The sequence below is a fragment of the Pieris rapae genome, chromosome 10, assembly GCF_905147795.1.
Source record: "Pieris rapae chromosome 10, ilPieRapa1.1, whole genome shotgun sequence".
Lineage (NCBI taxonomy): Eukaryota > Metazoa > Arthropoda > Insecta > Lepidoptera > Pieridae > Pieris > Pieris rapae.
In genome coordinates this window covers 7,173,403-7,195,609 of record NC_059518.1, presented here as the reverse complement: position 1 = coordinate 7,195,609, position 22,207 = coordinate 7,173,403, and the positions used below count along the sequence as shown (strand labels likewise).

The 22,207-nt window shown below is 33.7% G+C and overlaps 1 protein-coding gene across 6 annotated transcripts in view; it reads left to right on the top strand.

Moving 5' to 3' along the window:
• LOC110993485 (diacylglycerol kinase eta) overlaps positions 1–22,207 on the top strand; it is a 96,045-nt gene that overhangs the window by 63,056 nt on the left and 10,782 nt on the right. For 4 of the 6 annotated variants that reach the window (XM_045629812.1, XM_022259774.2, XM_045629814.1 and 1 more), the window contains 12 exons: positions 8,032–8,177; positions 8,751–8,949; positions 10,278–10,369; positions 16,239–16,444; positions 17,175–17,371; positions 17,736–17,881; positions 18,228–18,339; positions 19,196–19,380; positions 19,768–19,855; positions 20,092–20,199; positions 20,430–20,584; positions 20,679–22,106. In XM_045629812.1, the coding sequence (XP_045485768.1) occupies positions 8,032–8,177; positions 8,751–8,949; positions 10,278–10,369; positions 16,239–16,444; positions 17,175–17,371; positions 17,736–17,881; positions 18,228–18,339; positions 19,196–19,380; positions 19,768–19,855; positions 20,092–20,199; positions 20,430–20,584; positions 20,679–22,106 (3,062 nt within the window). The remainder of the gene's footprint in view (positions 1–8,031; positions 8,178–8,750; positions 8,950–10,277; positions 10,370–16,238; positions 16,445–17,174; positions 17,372–17,735; positions 17,882–18,227; positions 18,340–19,195; positions 19,381–19,767; positions 19,856–20,091; positions 20,200–20,429; positions 20,585–20,678; positions 22,107–22,207) is intronic. The other 2 variants (XM_045629813.1, XM_045629815.1) reach the window with 2 other exon arrangements.

Genomic DNA, 22,207 nt, shown 5'->3' with positions numbered 1-22,207 from the left:
AACGCAAATTTTTTTGCATCACTTTATTTAAGTCAGCTATTAAAGTATTGATTTTGATTTATTGAGTTTGTTAGGTTTTACTTAAGTGTTGGCTTAGTTAAGCGTGTGACCCTTATCATTTAGGTCGTGCGTGCTATACACGGCTTAACTTGCACACACAATCTTGGGAAAACCGTCATATCTGAAATACAAAAAATGATGACACGTGTCATATTGAAGGCTGATCACTTACTTGTCCATGGAATAAAAATAATCAATGAAACGGTACATCGCTGTGAGCCAAAGTCCAAATAGTGCTGTACCACTGGATTACTATGAGGCCATTTTTCGATGAAGCCTATTACGTCAACATTTAAATTGCGATACGAAGAGTAGATGTCTACCTCAAGATGTTTATAAAAAGCGTTCTATTTTTGAAAACAAAGCACTTTCTATATTGTATGCGAACGGTCGGAGCCAATTCGGAACGACTACTTTCATAGACAGTTTGTGACCCAGAACCCATTAGCAAGCGTGTTCCATTAATCTATGACAGGGGTAAGTGTAACCTAGATTGCAGTAGGGGGATAGCTATTTCTTTTAACCAGCGACCGCAATACGTCTAGTTTAGATCTATACAAGACAGATAGGGTCGCTAATGATACTTTTTTGTAACGTCTTAACTACCTATGTAATATAAAGGGTCTTTGTGAACAAACAAGTGTTTTCCCAGAACTTTAGTACTAACCAATAAACCACAAGTAATTTATTTAAATATAAATATTTAAATAAATTACTTGTGGTTTACGTATAATACCATACCATATTAAACCATGATATTATTCATCCTACTAAAATAATTATTGATTTCTGAAATGAGACCTCTATCTTTTAATTTACAAAACGTGCAATTTAATCACATATCAAAATCGATAAGTGATAAAATCTTTTGCTTGAGTAATTGGTATAAAGCAAACGTCCAAAATAATTATTCTTGCTTTTCGAATACGTTGATTGGATTGTATTCGAATGTATTTTCTCATATTTAAGTCGCTGTTAATACGCAGTTTCAACTAATTCAGTTCAGTGTTATTTGGACCCCGCTGGTTCACTTCTTAACCTTTGAACAAGGATCTCGGAGCGGACAAATATTGCGAATAGACATAGTTTTTTATGAGACGGGACGAAAACAAGCAGGCGGGTAAGTACAATGACGAAGTGATAATCGCCCATGCACAACTGCATCGCTGGGATCTAGTGGGTGTGTTGCCAACCTTCTAGAAAATGGTAGGTTCTTCTTGAAGGCCTGTTAATGGAGATAATAGAATTTTCTTATCTTTTAATTATTATTAAATATCTTTTAATTTGACTCGATTTCGCTATTAAAATATACAAATATTGATATCGATTTCGTACCGTACATGCGTAGATTAAATTTTTTTTTTAATTAGTGAATAATTGGGGTACTTTCGTATTAATGGTTAGCATGGACAACCTAAAGCTATATTATTGATGATTAAATATAAAATGAATCACTTTTTATAAAATCAAAACATTTTAGAAGTCAAAAAGGTTAAGGTTAGGTTTAGGTTGTCCACACATGCTAACCATTAAATTTTTGCCGCGGTGGCGAATACGTAATTACTATGATGGTTAATCAGCTCGTTATTTTGGTAACAAATTAGTTTTAAATTATAGTTGAATTTCCCTTGGCTGGTTTAAATAATAATGATACTAATTCAGAACTATTGCATAAATGTTTATATTTATTTAGAAAAATGTCCATAATTGTGCAACGTTAATTTATATTTTATTAACAACACAGATACTTTAGTAAAACATGGCCAGTGGAACAGACTCGAAAATGTCTTTTACTATACTGCTATCGAAAGTAACGGGTTTTATATTGCAAATTTAATCAAAAATGTTCTTGCAGTTTTGCATTAATTAAATTTATTCACTTAACGATTACAAAAGGTAAGGCCTACACGAGGTAAGCCGTATAATGGAAAGTGGAATACGCTTTTAAGCACATCCGTGTGCTGGATGAATCTCAGTCAGCGCTTCAGGGTTGTCGGTGGCTTTAAAATATTACTGGTTTACGTAGAGAGTCTCAGTCGACTCTCTACGTAAACCCGAATGACAGGGTGACAAGTGTCATAGTTGTCATGTTAACAATATACCTGTGCTATATAATATTAATCTTAGTAAGGGCCTGTTTCACAATGTATGGATAAAGTGCCAAATAGCTATGCAACACATAAATTATTCGAAAGATAAAAATTCCAAATAAGAAACTTCGTGTTTCATGACGTATAGCGCTATCTGACAGCCGTGAAACGCAAAAATACTGTTTATCCTACCAATAAGTAACAAATAGCTTATTTGGAACTTATCCGGACATTGTGAAACAGGCCCTATATAGCACAAAATATATGGCACACAAAAATAAATATACAAAATCAAGTGTGTACATTTGATTTTGTATATTTATGTTTGATATGGTAAAGCTATTATCCCCAAATATATTCGACTAAAACAGTTCCCAAATAACCCTTTTAAAACATTGAAATTCATATATGCATTATAAAACTTAATTATATTTTGGCAACCCTATTAAGTTCTCTCCATTATGGGCCTGGAGCATGTAAGCCGCGCCTATTTCATAATGCCTGAAACGAATGAAATAAATTACTTCGTAGAAAACCATGAAAGGACATTCAAATCATCGGTACTTAATAACTTCAACATTAATCGAGTTGAATAAATTGAATTTTCGATGTCCCACGGGTATTTTTCTTCTTTTCACGACAGAATATTAACATAATTTGATTGCAATTGAAAAATAAAGTGTATGAAACAAAATTGAATGGCGAAGTTTTAATTTTGATAGTAACTATATAATATTGATATTATAATAATGCAAGTGTAATCAAATCAATTATAATTAAAAGTGTTTTCGCTTAGCAGTAGCGGTGGTTTTTCAGGCTGTCAACGTTTTTTTTTGTTATATATAACTATAAACATTAAAATATAAACATATTTATTTCAACACACAATGTATAAAAGATATAGTATTAACACTATTTTTAACCTACTATTTTTATCAAACTATATAATAATAATGAAATTTATATAATCATTTATATTAAATAAATAAATAGAATTATAAAAATTAAACAAAGTTTGGTCCCTGTGGCAATGTTTACCACTGGCAGCATATTTCACTACATTTCATTAATGTATATGCGGGCGATGCTCCACTTCTCATTAAAAATAAGTCTCGAAACGCCCTTTGCTTGTAGGACGTGTGCAATGCCTTCGGTAGTGACCCGAGAATTAAAAGAGATATATAAAAATAATATCAATATTAATAGATTTTATTATTAATTGTGTTTTAGAATCAAATATGCACATTTGATTCAGGTAGTTAAGACGGCATTATAATTATCTAGAGGTCAAAGTAACAATCAATGTATATAGGGAGCAGATTTTACATTCTGGAGCGAAACCGGAGTATGATAAGCTATTCTCCTACGTTCCTTTGGGTTACCATAATACTGTGATACGTATAACGTACTAAGTCTGTCTAATTCTATATTGCTAAAGCCCGGCATTCAGAAGCACTTTTAATGCCACATAATCCGTGTTCAATCCACCGCTAAACCGGATATTAAGCAAACGGATATCGAGCCGGATCGTTTGATGAAAGAAATTGATCGATGGATTACGTTTATTCCTCTATTTCTATAGTTTATGACGTTATTTTGGCTTCTCCGATTAGGTATCGTCAAATAGTAATAATGTGTGTTCTTACATTATTTGTGATTTATTTGTATTTGATTGTAGGCAAACACACGTCATACATTTTTAGATCTATGACCGACTTTCTCTCGTTGTTTTACATGTATTGTTTACGCATATGGATTACATTGATTCGTACCCGGGTTTGATTCGTATGCTTAATCACGATTTTCCAACCGCTCCAATTTATAGTTAGTTTTGTTAGGTATTGTTAAGTATATCTAGCGGTGTTTGAGCTGTGGAATGTTAACTATGTGGACTAAAAAATTGACGATGTGGCAAATAACACCTACTTGTGTATGAAAATAAATGAAACGCGTAGAATTTAATTTGTCATAAGAGAGTTACGCTCCAAGTCAAATACGAGTATATTATGTAAATACCAAATGAAACTATTCAAAATAGCTCAACGAAACACCACATACCAATGCATTTTCATAATCGTTGTAAACGTCAGCAATCGTCAAAATGAGCACGTTTATTTTCAAACTCTGTTTAGTAACACACAAATACAAGTTATATAGTAACAAGTCGTTTATTAGCTGTGTAAACTAAAGACCTTATAAAATAGTCATTTTCACTAAAACCCGTCACTAAAAACGACGTGTTTTTTTAAACAAAAGTTTATCTTTTTAGACAAAAAATTTAAGCACAAATTATTCACAAAATATTTTGGACCAGTTTAACAGAATACATTCATTTATATTTCCTTGATACCCTTATGTGTTGCACATCTCCAAAGAACATATAGATTTAATAATAATATCCAACAAAGCAAGAACTGACACGTGGGTCACTCATCTTTTTTTTTTTAATAGGGTGCCTGGAAAACACCGCTTGTTAGCGATAAGGCAGCCCGTTGCATCCCTTGTAATTTTTATGTATTGTGTTTCTTTACAACGAAGTGTGAATTAATCAATAAAATAGGATGAAAAATTTAGTAATTGTACAAACGATTCATAGTAAATAAATTAAACAGATAAGGCATGATTATTACGCAAAATAGTCAATGAATGCAACGTAAAATAGCCTGGCATATCATGGCATTAGTATAAAGTAAATGCTTTGACAAACGTCGATTGCAGCAGTCACGTGCACTTTTCAAACAAATATACCAACTTATTTCTGGAAACGAATGTACCTTTTACATTTAAAAGGCTATAATTTAAAGAATAATGTTTCTATTTTATACAATAATGCTTTAAGAAACTTTTACAAGTAGGTTTGTTAAGAATGTTGGCTAAGAAAAAAACAAGTAAACTTAGTTTGTAAAAATGTATATTAAAAAAAATTTATTACTACTAGCAGACTCGGCCAAGCGTTGCTGTGGCTAAAGTTTTTGTTATATTAGAATTGTATCAAATAATAAACAAATAATTTGCAATAAAATAAAATTGCGACTATAATTTAACATCTAAGCTATCCTATCTCTTAAGTTGGACACACAGACAGTTGTAGTTGTCTACCTCTCAAGGGACCATTTTGTTTTATAACTAGTAATTAACAAACTAAAATTTGACTTAATCATAAGGTGAATATAATAAAATTATAACTTGACGGCACTTTATGCCCCTACGAGTTGTCATTGCATAAATATTCAGTCATATTCGCTGTTAAAATATACAGCGCCTAACCTGTGGTCGTAATTTTGTACCCGAGGTACTTATTTTTTATACTAAGTTATTTAAATGTCAATGAGCTTTCATGGAGTAGTTAGGTCAGAATGGTGCTTTACTTGCCTTGGCCTGCAATAGCTTAGAATAGCCTGTAATTATTTCACGAATATTGATTTGACTCTCCAGTGTATAGCTGGTTTCTAGTAGGGTTGTAAGATACTTGAATAATGTCAGGAATCAATATAATGTATGCGTTAATAAAGGAATAATAAGTAATTTAATTATTCGTAAAACTTGCTGTAAACCTGGTCTAAGACTAGTATGTCTCTGTTCTTTTGTTGATTCCCTGTTATTGCAGAATCTTAAAAAGAATTACAGAATTACTTTTATTATTTTATTACTTTACCCATGTATTATTGCAACAATTACCTTTCTTATTAAAGATTAGTTTGTAAATAGAAAAAAATATATTTAAAATAATTCTACGTCCACTATCACGAAATTCTATAAATTACGTTGATTGTCCGCTATGGACTCCTAAACTACTTAACGGATTTCAATCAAATTTGTACTCCGTGTCCAGTTTGATCTAACTTAAAAGATAGGATAGTTTACATATCGTACGTGTGTATGTGACTGAACTCCTCTTAAACAGCTGGACCGAATTGATTTTTTTTGTATGCATTTGCAGCCCGGTAGATGGCCCTGCAGTCGGTATTTTTATACTTTAATACTTTTTTAATTTCCTAATGAGTTGAAATATCATGTAGGACATCGTTTGTCGTGTCCGCTAGTATAATATAAATGCTAGATACAGAGGCTTTAAATCAATCTTAATCAATTTGTATGCGTTACTTACATAGAATTTCATTTAAAGAGAAAATTAATGAAAATCGCTACTTCTACGAACCGAATTAGTCTATAACCTAACTGGATACATAATTTAATATATAATAGATTATAATGTATCAAGCATAGGTACGATTAAAGCTTTAATATGAAATATTATGAAGCATTCCTCCAAATGCCAATTAAATTTTATTGTACACGTCCTTTCTCCGACCTGGCATACAATGATCAATATATTTTACCTATGTCTTGGCTGATTAAATACTTTTATGTCTTATTTATATAATATAAAGATTTAAATTGATATTATTCCACGAATATTATACCTTTGCCTCATACACCTCAAATCAATTTAATTATTGTATCTTCGTATTTGTTAAATACTTAGTAGCTCGCTCTTTTTTTACAAAATCATTGTAATGTAGGCTTGTATTATAATAGTGGCCAGTCATCACATGGGTTCCGTAATATGTAGAAACTAGATTCTAATCAAATAAATATAATTAAGCTCTGCACCGCAAGTTCGTGAAATTAAGAATAAAAAATAAAAACTAAACTAAAACTATTTTAACTTAATTTTTATTAATAATTAAAATATTATAAATACATATATTAAAAAAACAATGTTGGAAATGAAATTTTATTCATTGCCGCCTATATCATTAGATGTATGGCTTATAAAATAAATAAGATTAAAAAAAAATAACAATAATTTCATTCCTTTCATTATTATTAATCATATTTACGGGGTATTTGCTACACCCCTATCTACCCTTCTATTATTAAGAAACATATTTGTAATTGAGTGAATCGTTTCGCATCGTTTACCTAAAGACCATACACGCTTGATAACTGGATTGGAAATAAACATATTTAGTACACACATACAGTTTCAGTTATGTTAATTAACACGTGTGACACTTTAATTTTATATAGGCTTATATTTTAGTATTATGTTAACTGTGATTCAGCTACTCTATATTAAGGGAGAATTGTGCAGTATAAGGGCTAAATTTCTCTTACGTCTCTAAAAAATATCAGTTAATGAAAGCCTTAAATGTGTTTGTTATTTATTAATGGCTTATGGAATTAACTTCGTAATTTTTTGTAAATTTTTTCTGTTTTAATGTGAGTCGTATTAAGAAATATCACAGCTGCAAATGAATGAAAGTGTTCACTAATAAAAGGATATGATTAATTCTTCAAGAATTGAAAATACAAGCTCAGTAGCGGGTAGTATAAACTTTACTGTTATCAAATCCAGCAACTTAGTGCCTCTAGGCGGTGGTTACTCCAACTTTACCCAACTACTTGTTCACTGGACTTTACAAAAGCTTTGTTTTAGCTCTTGTTAGTGCTTTTATGTTGATTGAATACTAATTACTTTTCTATATATATAAAAAATATTAACCGTATACTCTTTTTAAATTTGCTTAAAATACATATGTGTGATAATATGTGGGCTTTTTTGTTCAATCAAATCCACAATAGCGATGATTGTTTTATTCTAATAAATGTTTGTTTTACTTTGTTTTGTGCCGTTCGAATGGGCTGACAACAATGATTTTTCGCGTCGAAGAGCATACAAGATCTGATAGCCTCTTATTCATGCGTGTTTATCGTAATTCTCACTGCATACATGTCTGGTGGGTTATTTTCATAATCAAATTTCTTAGTTCTCTCAACGAATTTCAGATCATTTTACACTGATACAACTTTACAACCTACATTTACTTTGAATTTTTACAGTAGATAACTTGCCTATATGATATATTTTTTTCAGGTGATAACTGCTAGCCGTTGTCTGGTACTTTGTGCTGAGAACCGAAGCGAAATGGAGGCATGGTCAGGTGCGTTGCGCGGCGCTCTACATAGCGGCTCCAATGTGGCTGATCTGGTGGCGAGTTTATCTCGAGGAGACCATCACTGGTATTATAATTTCTATAATAATTAATCATAATAGTAATAAATTAAGTTTTCCAACTCGGTTTTCAATAGAAGAAATTCCCGTCATTTATTGTAAAGTACGAATTAGACAAGCAAATATAAAAATATACATGTTTGTTTTCTTTGATCATATAGAAAAGGCCGGAAGGTTCCTCATGGCTTTATTTTTAATTAATCAACGAGGAATTTCATTAAGCAAAAAGTACGGAAATTACGTGGAAAAAAAACACACACACATACACAAACAGATTTTCGAATCTGTTTCATGATCATCTTTTTGTGCTTGACACACGCTGTCGACTTTTTATGTCTAAGAGGAGTCGTTTTCCTTCCGATCTTTTCCTTCAGGGTTAGAGCGAATGTTAAATGCGCACATAGAGAGAAAGTCCATTGGTGCACAGTCGGGGATCGAACCTACGACCTTGAAATGAGAGTCACACGGTGAAGCCACTAGGGCAACTTTGCTCTATTTTCTGCTCTGCTCTTAAATTACTATTACTACTACATTATCCGATACAAAATTTAATGATCACATGCCAATATATTTCTGTAAAGGTACGCAGCAACGCACGCGAGGCCGACATTCTGTAATGTATGCCGCGAGTCGCTGGGCGCGCTTGGCACAGCGCACGCCCTTGCCTGCGAACTTTGCAAGTTCAAGGCGCACAAGCGATGTGCTTCGCGAGCGCCGCCATCTTGCAAATGGACCACGCTGGCATCGCTTGGACCGCATCTTGTAGAGGACGCAGAAGGGGTTAGTTCAGATTTACTTTTCACTTGATTTTTGCGACGATACGATGAGTTTCTTTGTTAGTAAGACTCTTTTGTTAAAAGCCTACTGCAAATAAAGAAAAGGTTTCATTATGCATTGTTAGGAGAGAGTTTATAACGCTCAAGTGTCGGACGTTAATACCTTGGTGACACTGTATTGAATTGTATTGTTTCTTATTTGAATTGCCAAATATTTTTAGTATAATGAAAACATCCCTCATTCCTAAAAAATAAAAATATCAACAGATTTAATAGTGCAATTATAAATATGTAAGATAATTTGGATATTCTTTGCGATAGACGTATATTTTGAGACCTCAATAATAATTGCCATTCCACAGACGGAATAGTTACGCGTGTCAATACACAAAGATTAACATAAGCGAGTTATAAAGCTTCGCCTTCTTTGTGATGGTTCATAAAACCAAAATATACCTGCCAAATGAACGTTGGCTAATATTATAATAAATAAAATAGAATACGTTTATTTTGGAACATAAGATCATCAAGGTATCCCTTATTCACGTCATTAAATTTGAACCTGTAGGCATCCCTACTACTGTAGGCAAAGAAGACAGAGGGCGAGAGAAAAAGCAGGCGTAAAAAACTCTCGGGATTCTTTTAAAAAAGCAAATCATCAAACAATACTTATTTTAAAACAAATATAGCAAATTAATTAGAAGTAGCCTGCCCAGCACTAGTTCCAGGCCCTTTTATCAACTAGATAATCGCTGAAATATAAATAAAATATTGTATGAAAATTGCTAGTATCAAGTATACTGATGTAAGAGACAAAACATATGTATATATCCGATATCGGTTGCTAATAGAATCTGCAGCGTACAGTTTATGAGGTAATAAAGATTGTAACGATTTTGTTTTATAGGACTCAAGCGCCTATAATTGATTACTGCTTAGTATCCGTTTAAGATTATTTTATAGTTACTGTTGAATAAAGCGATAAAAGATTTATGATTTACTATTGAGCTTTATTTAGAACGAGTTGAGAGAACTTTATCGCATAGACTATTCGTGCGTAGTTAAGTCATAATTTTATGTTCGACGGAGTGTTAACTTTGTACCATAGATAAGCATGAAACTGGTAAGTTGTGAAAAATTGTTTTTTGATCTTTGCTATGCGCACGTATACCATTATTTAGCCAACAGAGTATATTGAAGAAAAATATCGTGAGGAAAATGCCATAGAACCAAAACGGCAAGGTGACTTACCTAATTGGCGATAAAGAAAAAACTATCAACAAAAATTATTTAGTATATATTTTCAAAGTTTAATTTTGCTTTCTATTTCAGAACATTATTATGCCTCATCAATGGCTCGAAGGAAACTTGCCGGTTGCAGCCAAATGCGATGTTTGCGACAAAACATGCGGTTCTGTGCTCAGGTTTGTGTTAGATTTGAATTTAAAGATTAATTACCGTTATAAATCTAAAAACGTGTTTGTTATCATGTTTATATGAAAAAACATTATCATTATTAGGTTCTGTGGGAAAATTTAGCTTCCAGACTGGGCAACGTTAAAAATTCAACTTTCTTTTATAGAAAATGTTTCTCGTTTATGTATTTTGTATAAGACCTGTGGGGGATGTTGACATTTCGTTTACGATAGTGTATTTGAAGATTCCAGTTGTTACAAACAAGGATTTGTAAGAAAATTGGTTCTGTGCTTTATGTCAATACAATTCTCTTTAAAGAAAGCGAAATCCTTAGAAACTTATAAAATATAGTGTTATAATAATCAATTATTATAACACTATATTTATATAATTTCTGTTCTACTTTATACCTGATTTTCATTTAATGATTTGTGGAAGAGCTTTGATGAGTTATATAACTGATTTCTCGGAAAGTATTCCTTTTTAGATGCAAAATAAATATTGAACGGAAGACTCGTTACGTTGAATATGTTCACAGAAAAATTATATTCAGAAGTGTGCTTTATAATCCGTATCTCCTAAATGTCTTTCTAGTCTATGGTCCATCAGTAAGTCTGCTAAGTAATACAATCACAATAATGACCAAACCTGAGTCGTCTTTGCCTACAGAAGTCTAATCTCCTTGTCAATCTGGATACTCAGACAGTACCCAGATTGTCCCCTCTGAGACATTGAGTATGCGTTACATATTAAACCGAATTTATCGTAATTTATATATTATATACTATATTTAAACAATTTAATTTTGGTAGATAATAATGACAGGTTTTATAAGATCACTTTGGGACAGACTATTTATTCAGAGGTTTCACACTGTCGAACTTTTGAACACTTTTGGTTAAAAGCATGCTATTTCTTTACGATTTTTTCCTTCACCGTAAGAGCCCGCTATAAATACACAAAAGTCCACTGGTGAAAAGCCACTAGGTCAATAATGCTGATAATAATAAAAAAAGGTATACAACTAAGATATTTTAAGGTTTAAAATTTCAACTGTAATATTAAAATAACAGTCTGAAGGTAGGCAAATTGAAGTCAGAATAAATGTGGCCTCTATTTCAATCGAGCCTGAAGATTCAGCGATTCATTTTATTCCGAGCATTGCATAAAATGAAATAGAATTTATTCATTCATTCAATATTGATAAAGTAGGATGTATTGATCTCAATACTTGGATATAAAAATATTTTTCCATATTCTGTTATTATAGAATGTTAGATTATTTATTATTAGGCGGCGGTATCACATCAGGTGAGCCTCCTGCCCGTTTGCCCCCTGTTCTATAAAAAAAAATATATATATATATTTTTCTGACAGTCGTTATGCCTATTAGTTAGTGGTAATATTTATGAATAAAATGAATTATAATCTATATTCGTAGGTATAAGGGCATATTGTAAGGCCTAGTTGATCTAGGTCTTAGGGTAGGAAATTCTATTCACAAATCTAGACTTGATTCACTATAGTTCACTTCACTGACTTTACAGTTTTGTATAACTTCAAACTTAAACAAAGTAATTGCGCGTGCACATGTGTCACAACCTCTTTTATAATCTATTCCCTACTCCTCGACCATCCCACTTCGGGGATATGTTCAACTCAATAAGTAAAAATTCGTAAATAACCGAATAGGTCAAATAAACAACTCGTGCACATGCCCACTTGTAGCAAGATTCTTAAGAAGATAATTCATTAAAAATATTTAGAATTTAATTCAATAAATATTAAAAGCTACCAATATTGGCTTAGTAGTTTTGGCGTGCGACTCTTATCCATGGTCTATCGGCTTATGTGCGCATTTTGCAGTGCGATAATAACAGCAACTGATGATCATCTTTTCATTGTCTATGAATATTATATATTAAAATAAATAGTGGCGCTACAACCTTCTACGTTTGGGCCTCAGATTTCCGTATCGGTTTTGTGATAATTGTTTCTCTTAATACTCTCTTCTTGTTCTAAATCGTGCTGGTTTTCGAACAATGTTTTCTTGCACCGTACAAACGAACGAATGTACGATTGAATCCAAGCATATATATGTCGTATAAGACAACCTGTGTGGCTGATTAGGCTTATAAAAAACTATATCTCATATTAAAATGAAGTCCAGTAAAATTACAAGTCAATTTATTTAAAGTTGTATGATGAAACCAATACCATATAATAAGCAATCTCAAAATGGCCGTCTGACATTAGTGTAATGTTCAAGATGTTCAAAATTCACAAGTATGCAACAACCGAAAAGTTGCGAAATTGTGGAAACATCTATTTTAAGAAGCACTATGCTGAAAGTGACCATACTTTATGTAAAACCTAGTCTAACACTCAAGTGATCGAGCGACTTTTATTTATTTATTTATTTATTGGGAAACCAGACAGATACATCCTTATAATAAAAACAAAGTCAAAAATAAAACACAATACAAACACATTGGATGCATCCACAACAGGTTACACTTATACAAATCTTCTTTACCATAGAATTGATTTCTATCTTTTAGGATTCGGAATTTATTCCATAATCTGAAAAGCTTAAAAGTCGTGTGAATTATACACATAACTTTATACATTATACAATATATAATTGCACATGACTATGTAATGTATACTATGTCTTAAATATTTACTTCAATTGGGGTTATATCTTGGCATTACCTACATTCTCTAAAAGACGAAGTTTAATTTAAAGAATAGCCTGAATAGGTCGTTATGGGCTAGCTACTATTTAACGGGAGAGCCACTCTTGTACACGCACGGACGTATGAAAATGCAATAGTGAAATCGAAGTTTTGCTTTTATGAAACCTCTTATATGAAAATATTTCGAGCTAATTCGCTAGGTGGCAGCAGGTTAGAAACAGGATCGGAATAGTATTAGAGTTGGTAAGTTACCAGATAGCAATGTCGAACCGCAAGACACACATCATATCCTGTGAGCATATATTAGTTAGGAGCAAACGTCCAAACTTTGAACCTTAGTTACTTAGTTCGGTCACAAAGTTTTGTAACTTTGTCATTGAAAAGTCATTGTCACCCTAGTTTTGAATTAATGATGCTTTCACAGTTAAATAAAATGATATCTAGATACGATTTTGTTGGATAATTATTCTCTGTGCTTAATATCGAAGCTTGGTTAAAAGCGTGGATATAAAAATGTAAAAAATGGCAGATTAAAGTAATGATTGTTTTAATCTGCTCTCTATGCTTTTCTTTTACACTAAGAACCTGTTTCACAATGTCCGGATAAGTTCCAAATAAGCTATTTGTTACTTATTGGTATGATAAATAGTATTTTTGGGTTTCACGATTGTCAGATAGCGCTATACGTCATGAAATTCGAAGTATCTTGTTTGGAACTTTTATCTGTCGAATAATTTATGTGTTGCATAGCTATTTGGCACTTTATCCATACATTGTGAAACCGGCCCTAAGTATAAACATGGTCAGTTTACCCGTGGCATGTTAGCGTAAAACGAAAAGTAAATATAGTAAATAAAATTTGTAAGAAAAATAAATTAAACAAATAAAAGATTTTAACGAATTTCTGTACGTTTAGGCTATTAATATTCAGCTTTATAAGTGGTGATTACTTTATTAATATGACGAGGCCATATCAGAAGCAAATATATGCGGAAAAACAAAAATAATAGATGCTTGCATGCTTTACAACTGAAATTGAGATGGGCAGGGCACTTAGCCCGTTATTCAGATGATTGTCAAAGAGTACCCGAATGGATCGGTCCAAAAGAAATAAAGGCAGACCAAAAGTGGGATGGGCCGACGAGATTGAAAAATTGGATGCTCACGGCAAAAGATAAAATAGGAGGGGAAAGTTGGAGGAGTTGGAGTTGTCTTCTTCAATTTTTTTTTGATATATCATTTTATAATGTATGTTTGTTATATATTCTAGATTTGGATAAAAACATATTTATTATTACTATATAATGCTATAAATTACATGAACAAGTTAGTTAAAATATATATGCTATTAAAAATTCTCATATAAGCGTCTAGTTTCCTTATTCTTGAAGTATTTAATATTTAATTCAGAATAACGTCGCCTTACCAAGAGAACCTTCCAGAACGTGCTTCCTCCTCACGTACCACACCCGTTAACTATCTTTATGTGTGTCAAAGTATTCGCAAAATGCTTTATTATACTGTAACGTGAAAATTCGCTGGGGATTAAGAATGTAAATGCTATGTGCATGCTCGTGCATGCTCAAAGCGAGTTTGCAAAGTATTTTCTCTGCTTTTACGATTTATCGAATACATATAATATGTATTAACATGCAACTTCTTTAACAGCTAACAGCCAATGCCATACTTTTGTAACTTAATTACCGTAATATGAAATATTTAACGTCGTTTTTCCAAATTACCTCTGAGAACGTATAAAAATATCGTTTACAAGTTTCTTGCAGCGATAAATTAATGCAGTACGAATAATCTTCTTTTCTTGCCGTCTAAAAAACCGTTTGGTACAAATAAACCGAGTAAAGACTAGGATTACTTATAATTCCCCGAAAAACTTTATCAAAGTAAAATGCAAGCTGTAACTCGCGTCGGGTTTCTAGTTTGTATTCAACCATATCTGGCACAAATATCGTTGGATATATTAAAGTTTAAGTCCCATACAACCGTTGTTAGAAAAACCGTGAATGCACTCCAACATGAGACAGAACTTATTCTCATGCAGAGCCCAGACTGACGAATTAACCTCGGGCATGCTTCTGAACAACGCATTATACACGCTGAATGCATTACATACATATACATATATTTTGTACATTAATAGAGAAACGAATAAAAGTACCTATTACGCAGATTTTATTACTGTCATTGTAATAGTTTATCCTAAAAGTTAAACCTGTTACAAACGAACTAAATGCAAGAGAGATTGCATTTAGTTCGTTTGCATTGCTTATTCTATTACATATAATTGTATGACATTTCTTATCATTTCCTCACATTTTTTTATAATAAATAAGAAAGCTCTCTTGATGTTAAATGATGCTGCCTATGGATGCTCACACTATCAAAAAATCGCAAGTGGGTTGGTGACCTTTAAACTTCTTATGACCTTTCTTATTAATGCTACTGGTAATATTTTACTATCTCAAAAATAATAATTACATTAAAAAAAACGAAAAATTTACATTTACATTTACCACACCTAACTTAACGAATGGTTTTAATTAGATGGGTCCGCCTAGATGCTATGTAAATCAGCTTAGGAATGTGTGAGCGTAGAGTTTGCTGTCAGCTGCAAATATATTCTACGACTGTCGACACCCAAAAAGAAATTCCACGTGTAATATAAAATGTATTGTGTATTAGACACGAAATATCATAAACGAAATTTTGTTCCCATTTCGCGTTTCGCAATTTAAATTATTCTGGAAATGTTTCGCTTTAAATATCACAATGATACATATTTCAGTACAGCAATACGTTATAAAAATAACACTGACTTATTCATTTGTCATATTAGCTCTATCAACATTTTGGGTTGTCCATAAAAACTGTATGGCAAAACTCCACGAATTTGGTTTCGGATTGCTTCCGCATCCGCCAGATTTGGCACTCGACTTTTTCCTTTCTTAGCCTGATGAAGAGGCTATCACCGAAACTGAAACCTATTTTGAGATCAAAGACAAATTTTACTGTAAAAGCGGTAATGGCAACTAAATCAAATAATTAAATCAAATTCACTCCAAACAAAAATATGCCAGCCTGCGAACTTTTCAGTTCACCTTTAAGGACTTAAGAAATAAAGTACAGAACCTAAATAATAATAAATAATTAATACTCATAGGCTACAAGACTTCCGTTGCATCTGGTGCCGTAAATGCGTCCACGCGAACTGCAGGCCCAGCTGGCGTGCTTACTGCTCTTTAGGACCTGCTAAAGCATCAGTGGTCCCACCCACTAGACTCCATTCTGTGGGTCCTGATGATGGGTGGCTTCCGGATAGGCCCCCTAATGCCTCGCCTCTCATCGTGTTTGTTAATTCTAGATCTGGTAAGTTTACGTTACTTAGTTGGACATTTATTTCGGTGACATGGTTATTATATTAGAAGTGAGCGTACTGAAAACCTATACAATAGTAATGTCAACAAAGGTTGCCTCAGGATATTTTACAGTAACTGAATAAGCAATTTTTAAAACAGATAAATATGTGTTATATGTCGCAGCCAACTAGCTTAATTAGCCGTCCAATTAACAGAAAGATATTCAGTCATAGCGTTTGTTACTACAACAATTAATAAAACGGCTGACTAATGCATAGATCAATCGTACGATAGTCATTATTTAACATTATTTAACAGCTAGGCAAATGGGTTGGATAAAAATGAAGTTTATGGCATAAAAAATGTTTCTTTGAAAATTAAATTGCTTAAATTTACATTATTATTGTCACTACACTCTTTCATTGTACTTGTTGTTTTTCATGAAAGTTTGAAAAACACCATCAAAGTTGGTCTTTGCCGACGTCATATTGTTAGTTTGAAGAGTTTCGTTTCGAGTTTGGCAGAAAGTGGAATTAAATTTAAATTAAGAGTCAAGTAATGAAACGTCATCGATCCAACCCATTTGCCTAGCGGTTTAATCATTTAGCTGAACATCTATCAGGCCGCTAGTTAAACGCCTAGACTGTTTATTGAACTGCCGGATATTCTATACATATATCGCCACCCCGTTGGCCGCGGCATATGTATAGAAAAAAATTCACTTATATTTAACATTTCAGGTGACAATCAAGGCGTGAAGTTCCTTCGTCGTTTCAAGCAGTTGTTGAACCCAGCGCAGGTGTTTGAATTGAGTGGCGCTGGGCCGCGTCTCGGTCTCCGGCTTTTCAGACACTTCGCACCACTACGAGTGCTTGTCTGCAGTGGGGACGGATCGGTTGGCTGGGTGCTGCAGGAAATCGATAAACTTGACATACATGTAAGTTCACTATTGTTCTTTTAATAAACTTACATATTTTTTTTTATTTGTTTTAATATTCAATTTTGTGGAACCAGCTGCCCACTGAAGTATTTTCGAACCAATTCGACTTAGGGTCCTTCAAGAAAAGAGCGTACCAATTCTTAAAAGGCCGGCAATGCACTCGCGAGCCCTCTGGCATTGAGAGTGTCCATAGGCGGCGGTATAGCACTTAACATCAGGTGAGCCTCCTGCCCGTTTGTCCCGTTCTGTATTAAAAAAAATTAGGTATAATAAAATTAGCGTGTATTACATTTATGACTAAATAATAGGTATTTCTATATATTTAGTCAATGTATAAATACCCCTATTAAACTGTAAACAGCGACAGGTTCAAACTGCTGTTTTACCTCTGGGCACGGGCAACGATCTCGCCCGAGTACTGGGCTGGGGATCCTCTTGTGATGATGCAGCCAACCTGCAACAGTTGCTGGAACGGTACGAGAGGGCTTCCACCAAGATGCTAGACAGGTTAGTCAGCTGTAAGGAAATAAATAAGGCATAGGCTGTTTTAATTTGCCACTTTAAAAAAAAATTATCAGAAAATTCTTTAGACAGCTACATAACATAATTATTACCAGCATCGTAGCTACTTATAAAGCTACTCGAAGGAGTTCAGTTCGATTGGCAACGAAATGTAATTGTTTTGATTCTTGATATAAAGCTGCTTAAACGAAAATTCATAAATGCAGAAAATGTGTATTTTAAAAAGGTTAGAAAAGACCAGCATTGCTAAATATTTACAGTAAAATTTAAAGAGTGCCTTTATAAAGACTGGGAATTCTTATTAAAAAGTTTACATAATTTATTTTGACAGATGGTCAATAATGTCGTTTGAACGTGCTCTCACTGCTCCTCCGCCGCCGCCAGTTCCACCCGACTTGCTTGATGAGAGCGCACTACTGAATAACCTGCAAGAGATAGTTCAGGTTAGTACCTAAGTTTCTTCATTAATTTAAATATTTAGGTAATTTAGTTTTTTAATTATTTTACCCTTGTGTTCGCCACCAATAAGAAGTGTATCTGCGCTAAATCAGATAAACTTGGTAACTTTTGTAACAAAATCCAAAATACAGTGCAACCTTAATATAACGTACCTCAATATAACGACTTCCTCGATTTAACAAATTAAAACTTGAATTCTCCATAAGAGTCAATATAAAATAAACCTTTACATTGCGAATATTCTTTGCGTACAACCTCTTTATAACGAATTTTCAACTATCAAGAAAAAGTATTCATACTCTAATTAACGAATTTTGCCAACCCAAAACCTTTATATAAAGTTTCCACCAATAATATAAGTCTTAATCAATGTGATTCATGTCTCGACATGTTTCGACACGCTTTTGTTTGTAAAGTAATCATTGTTGTTTTGATGGAAAGTATGTAATGTAAACACCTCTGCTCGTCACTATTGTTAAAGATTTAAGTAAAGATAAAACTATTCTTTTACCTCTTTATAACGAATTTTAGACCAATCTAACCTCAATATAACAAACCTCAGTTCAACGAATTACTTGATATTACGAATATTTTCTTGTTCCCCTCCGATTTGTTATATCGAGGTTGCACTGTATTTAAAATTTAATTTTTATTTTTTGCTTTAATTTTAGTAAACACACTATATTTGTTCTAGTGCTATTCATATTTCACACGTTTCTTAGTATGATAACACGACCCTTATGATTATTATATTATTTTTGTTAGCCTGTCGATTATTGTTAAATAGACTGCACGAAACTAGATTGTTATATTTCTAACTATGTGTTTTAATATTTTCAGGCGGGTGAGGCAGGTGAAATAAATAGCGAAGCCCGTGCAGCATTACGCGAAGGGTGCGTGCGTTTAGCTAGCGTGGGCGAACGGGCCGGGGGCGGAGCGGCACGGGCGGCACATCGCCTGCGACGCGCGCTGTCTTTGCTTCTACATGCGCGGGCACACATAGCGCACGATCATGCTAAATGCGAGTAAGTAAACAGACCGATATTCAATGTACTGGAATTGAAGAGGCAAATCTAAACCAAATGGGGTAAAGTGAGGATGAAAGAGTATTGCCAGTTTATTTCTATCCACGCTACGTCATTTTTGTACTTGTCATAATTACGATGAATTAATTAAAATCAACTTTATTAATAATTAAATATTGAAGAACGTGTCCTCAATATTTAATAACAAATGCTCACTTACGGCATCCGTACATACCGTCGTATTGAATCTCAATAAAGTTAGTTTTATACAACAGTATACAGTTGATGACATCCATCGATAACTAGATAATGCTACGATTATAGATATGGATATAATATGTATATAGGTATTATTGGAAACCTAATCTTAATAATTTGAAATAACAGGTCTTGGGAGGCATTAGAATCAACAAGTGATAGTGAGCCCGAAACTCAACTCGTTGCCGAAAAGGGCAGTATTGAAAAGACTGAAAAGGTAAAATACTATCACTTATACTACTAAGTTTTTTTAATATTCGCGTAACAAATGCATGTATAACGTGTTGATCATCACTCCGGCTTGAAGGACCAAATTGTGAAACTATTCATACTTTGTTTAAAAATGTGTCTGAGAAAAGTCACTAATTGGCCTCATTTTAGTTGTGTGTTTCATCATTGGCCCATGCAATAACTTGTTTGGCTAAATCCTTCATCTCGCATAACCATATCTAGGAGCAACTGAATTGGGCGGCGCGAGGCTGCGCACTGGCAGGACGAGCGGATAGCGTAAGGCGGGCTCTGCGATCACTTGTGCGCACACTCACGTTGCTTTACCCACCGGTGAGATAACTGTGATATTTTTTATGTTAAAGGTAGTATATGTGAGGGAGATGTATATAAATAATAATTAAATAAATAGTGAATAAGAAATAAATAAAAAAGGTATATTTATATTTTTACCTATTCACACTAATCTTCATAACGTTTGCAAGTCAAGATATAGTAAAATCTATATAGATATGCTTTGTACTTTAATTTTTCATATATTTAAAACTGTTGTTGTATTGTAGGAAGCAAACACGGGGGAACATAACGCTAAAGAGGTAGAGCCAGCTAACACGGGTGAGAATGAAATGTCAGCACTACCGGTGCCCAAAGCTTTTGCTGATAGCCGACGGTCATCTGCTGCAAGCGCTATCTCTGCCGCTTCTATGCAACCTGAAAAGTAAAGTCTTATTTAATAGTAGCCTTAAATTTAAAATGTTACCACGTCTTTTAAAAAGGTGATTATGCATAAAGAGTGCTTTTTATTATTTCAGCATTCCAGATGTAGACGAAGACATAGCTAAGTTAATTAGTACTAACCCAACAGAGCAAGCTAACTTGGAGGTAGAGAAACGAGACAGGAGTAAAGCCAGTTCCGCTTCACCCCAAGACCGCCTTTCGCTTTCAAATTTATCCTCCTGTGATACTAGCTCCTGCAGGAATCTTCTTAGACCTGACGGGGAACAAGCGAGTGCCACTTACAATAGCAGTAGTTTAACTATACCTAACCTAGTCGTGTCAGATGATAGTGATAAGAGATCGTTAATACAGGGAGAAACTTATGAATCGGACCAATTGACTATAATAGACATCGACAAACCGTATACGGATGAAGTACATTTTCACGATTTGTGCGAAAGAGCGGCGTCAGCTAGCGGCGACTGCACCCCAGAAAGAAAACTTTCTAGCGTAGACTTAGAGATTGATGCAACGAGCTCAGAAGGGTCCAACATTAGCGATGATTTTAGCTTAATCTCGGAAATTATTGATACAAAACCTGAAGAACTAGAAGAAGGAGTTGGGATGGGACACATTGATTCACCTGAAATATCAGAAACTACATACATGAACTCGGAAACTATACATGGAGAATCTATAATGGACGATATTAGCTCGATGCTGGGGCAAGACGTTCTTCTAGCCATGATGGGCAAAAACGGAGACAACGAAACTTACACAGACGACACGACATTATTTACGTCTGATACAGTATCAGACATTCCCTTTGATAGTCGTAATCCCAGTATAGAAAAAACACATGAACCAAAAAACAGGTACATATCCAAAATAAAGAAACCTATAGATGCTGACGTGGAAAAATTTGGTTTTGAAAATCGGGTATTTTACCTTGAAAACACGACTAAAGCTGAAGAACAAGTCAAATATTGTAGCTTAGCACATTTTGAAGAAGGTAGCGATATAGCAAGAAAATCATTTCGAAAACACATGCGTAAAAGTGTAAAAAAACGTGTTGATGACAGCGGTGTGAAACATTTGCTTCCCAGATCAACAACAGAGGAGGTGCTTAAAACCGAAGAGACATCTCGTCAAGGTTCGCCAAAACCCCAAACGTTACTTGGCTTGGAAGAGAAAAGGTTAGTAGAACACGAGCAAACGCCAATGTTTCCCCAAGTCAGTGTTGTAGTAGAACCTCCATCGCCTTCGCATAGTGATGATAAGAAAAGTATAAAGAGCTCAAGTAGAATGGCTTCAGTTTTGAGTGACATATTTGATCACGGCACAGACACATTGAGTGTGCACTCGCCAGAGCCAAGTATGTCTACCGCAAGAGAACGTCGTCAATCAGATAATCCACGACTTCTTGGCTCTGACTCGGAGTATGGACAGTTTTTAAGTTGTTCACCGGCGGCTACGAGACGAATTTCATGCGGAAGTCTTTTCAAACCTGGTGAGACAGACAAGTAAGTTGTCATAATTTTTTTACAAATAAAAAATAAATAATTTTCGAATTTTTATGGTTTACATATCACCGTATATTTTTAAAACTTTTGTTTTTTGTAAA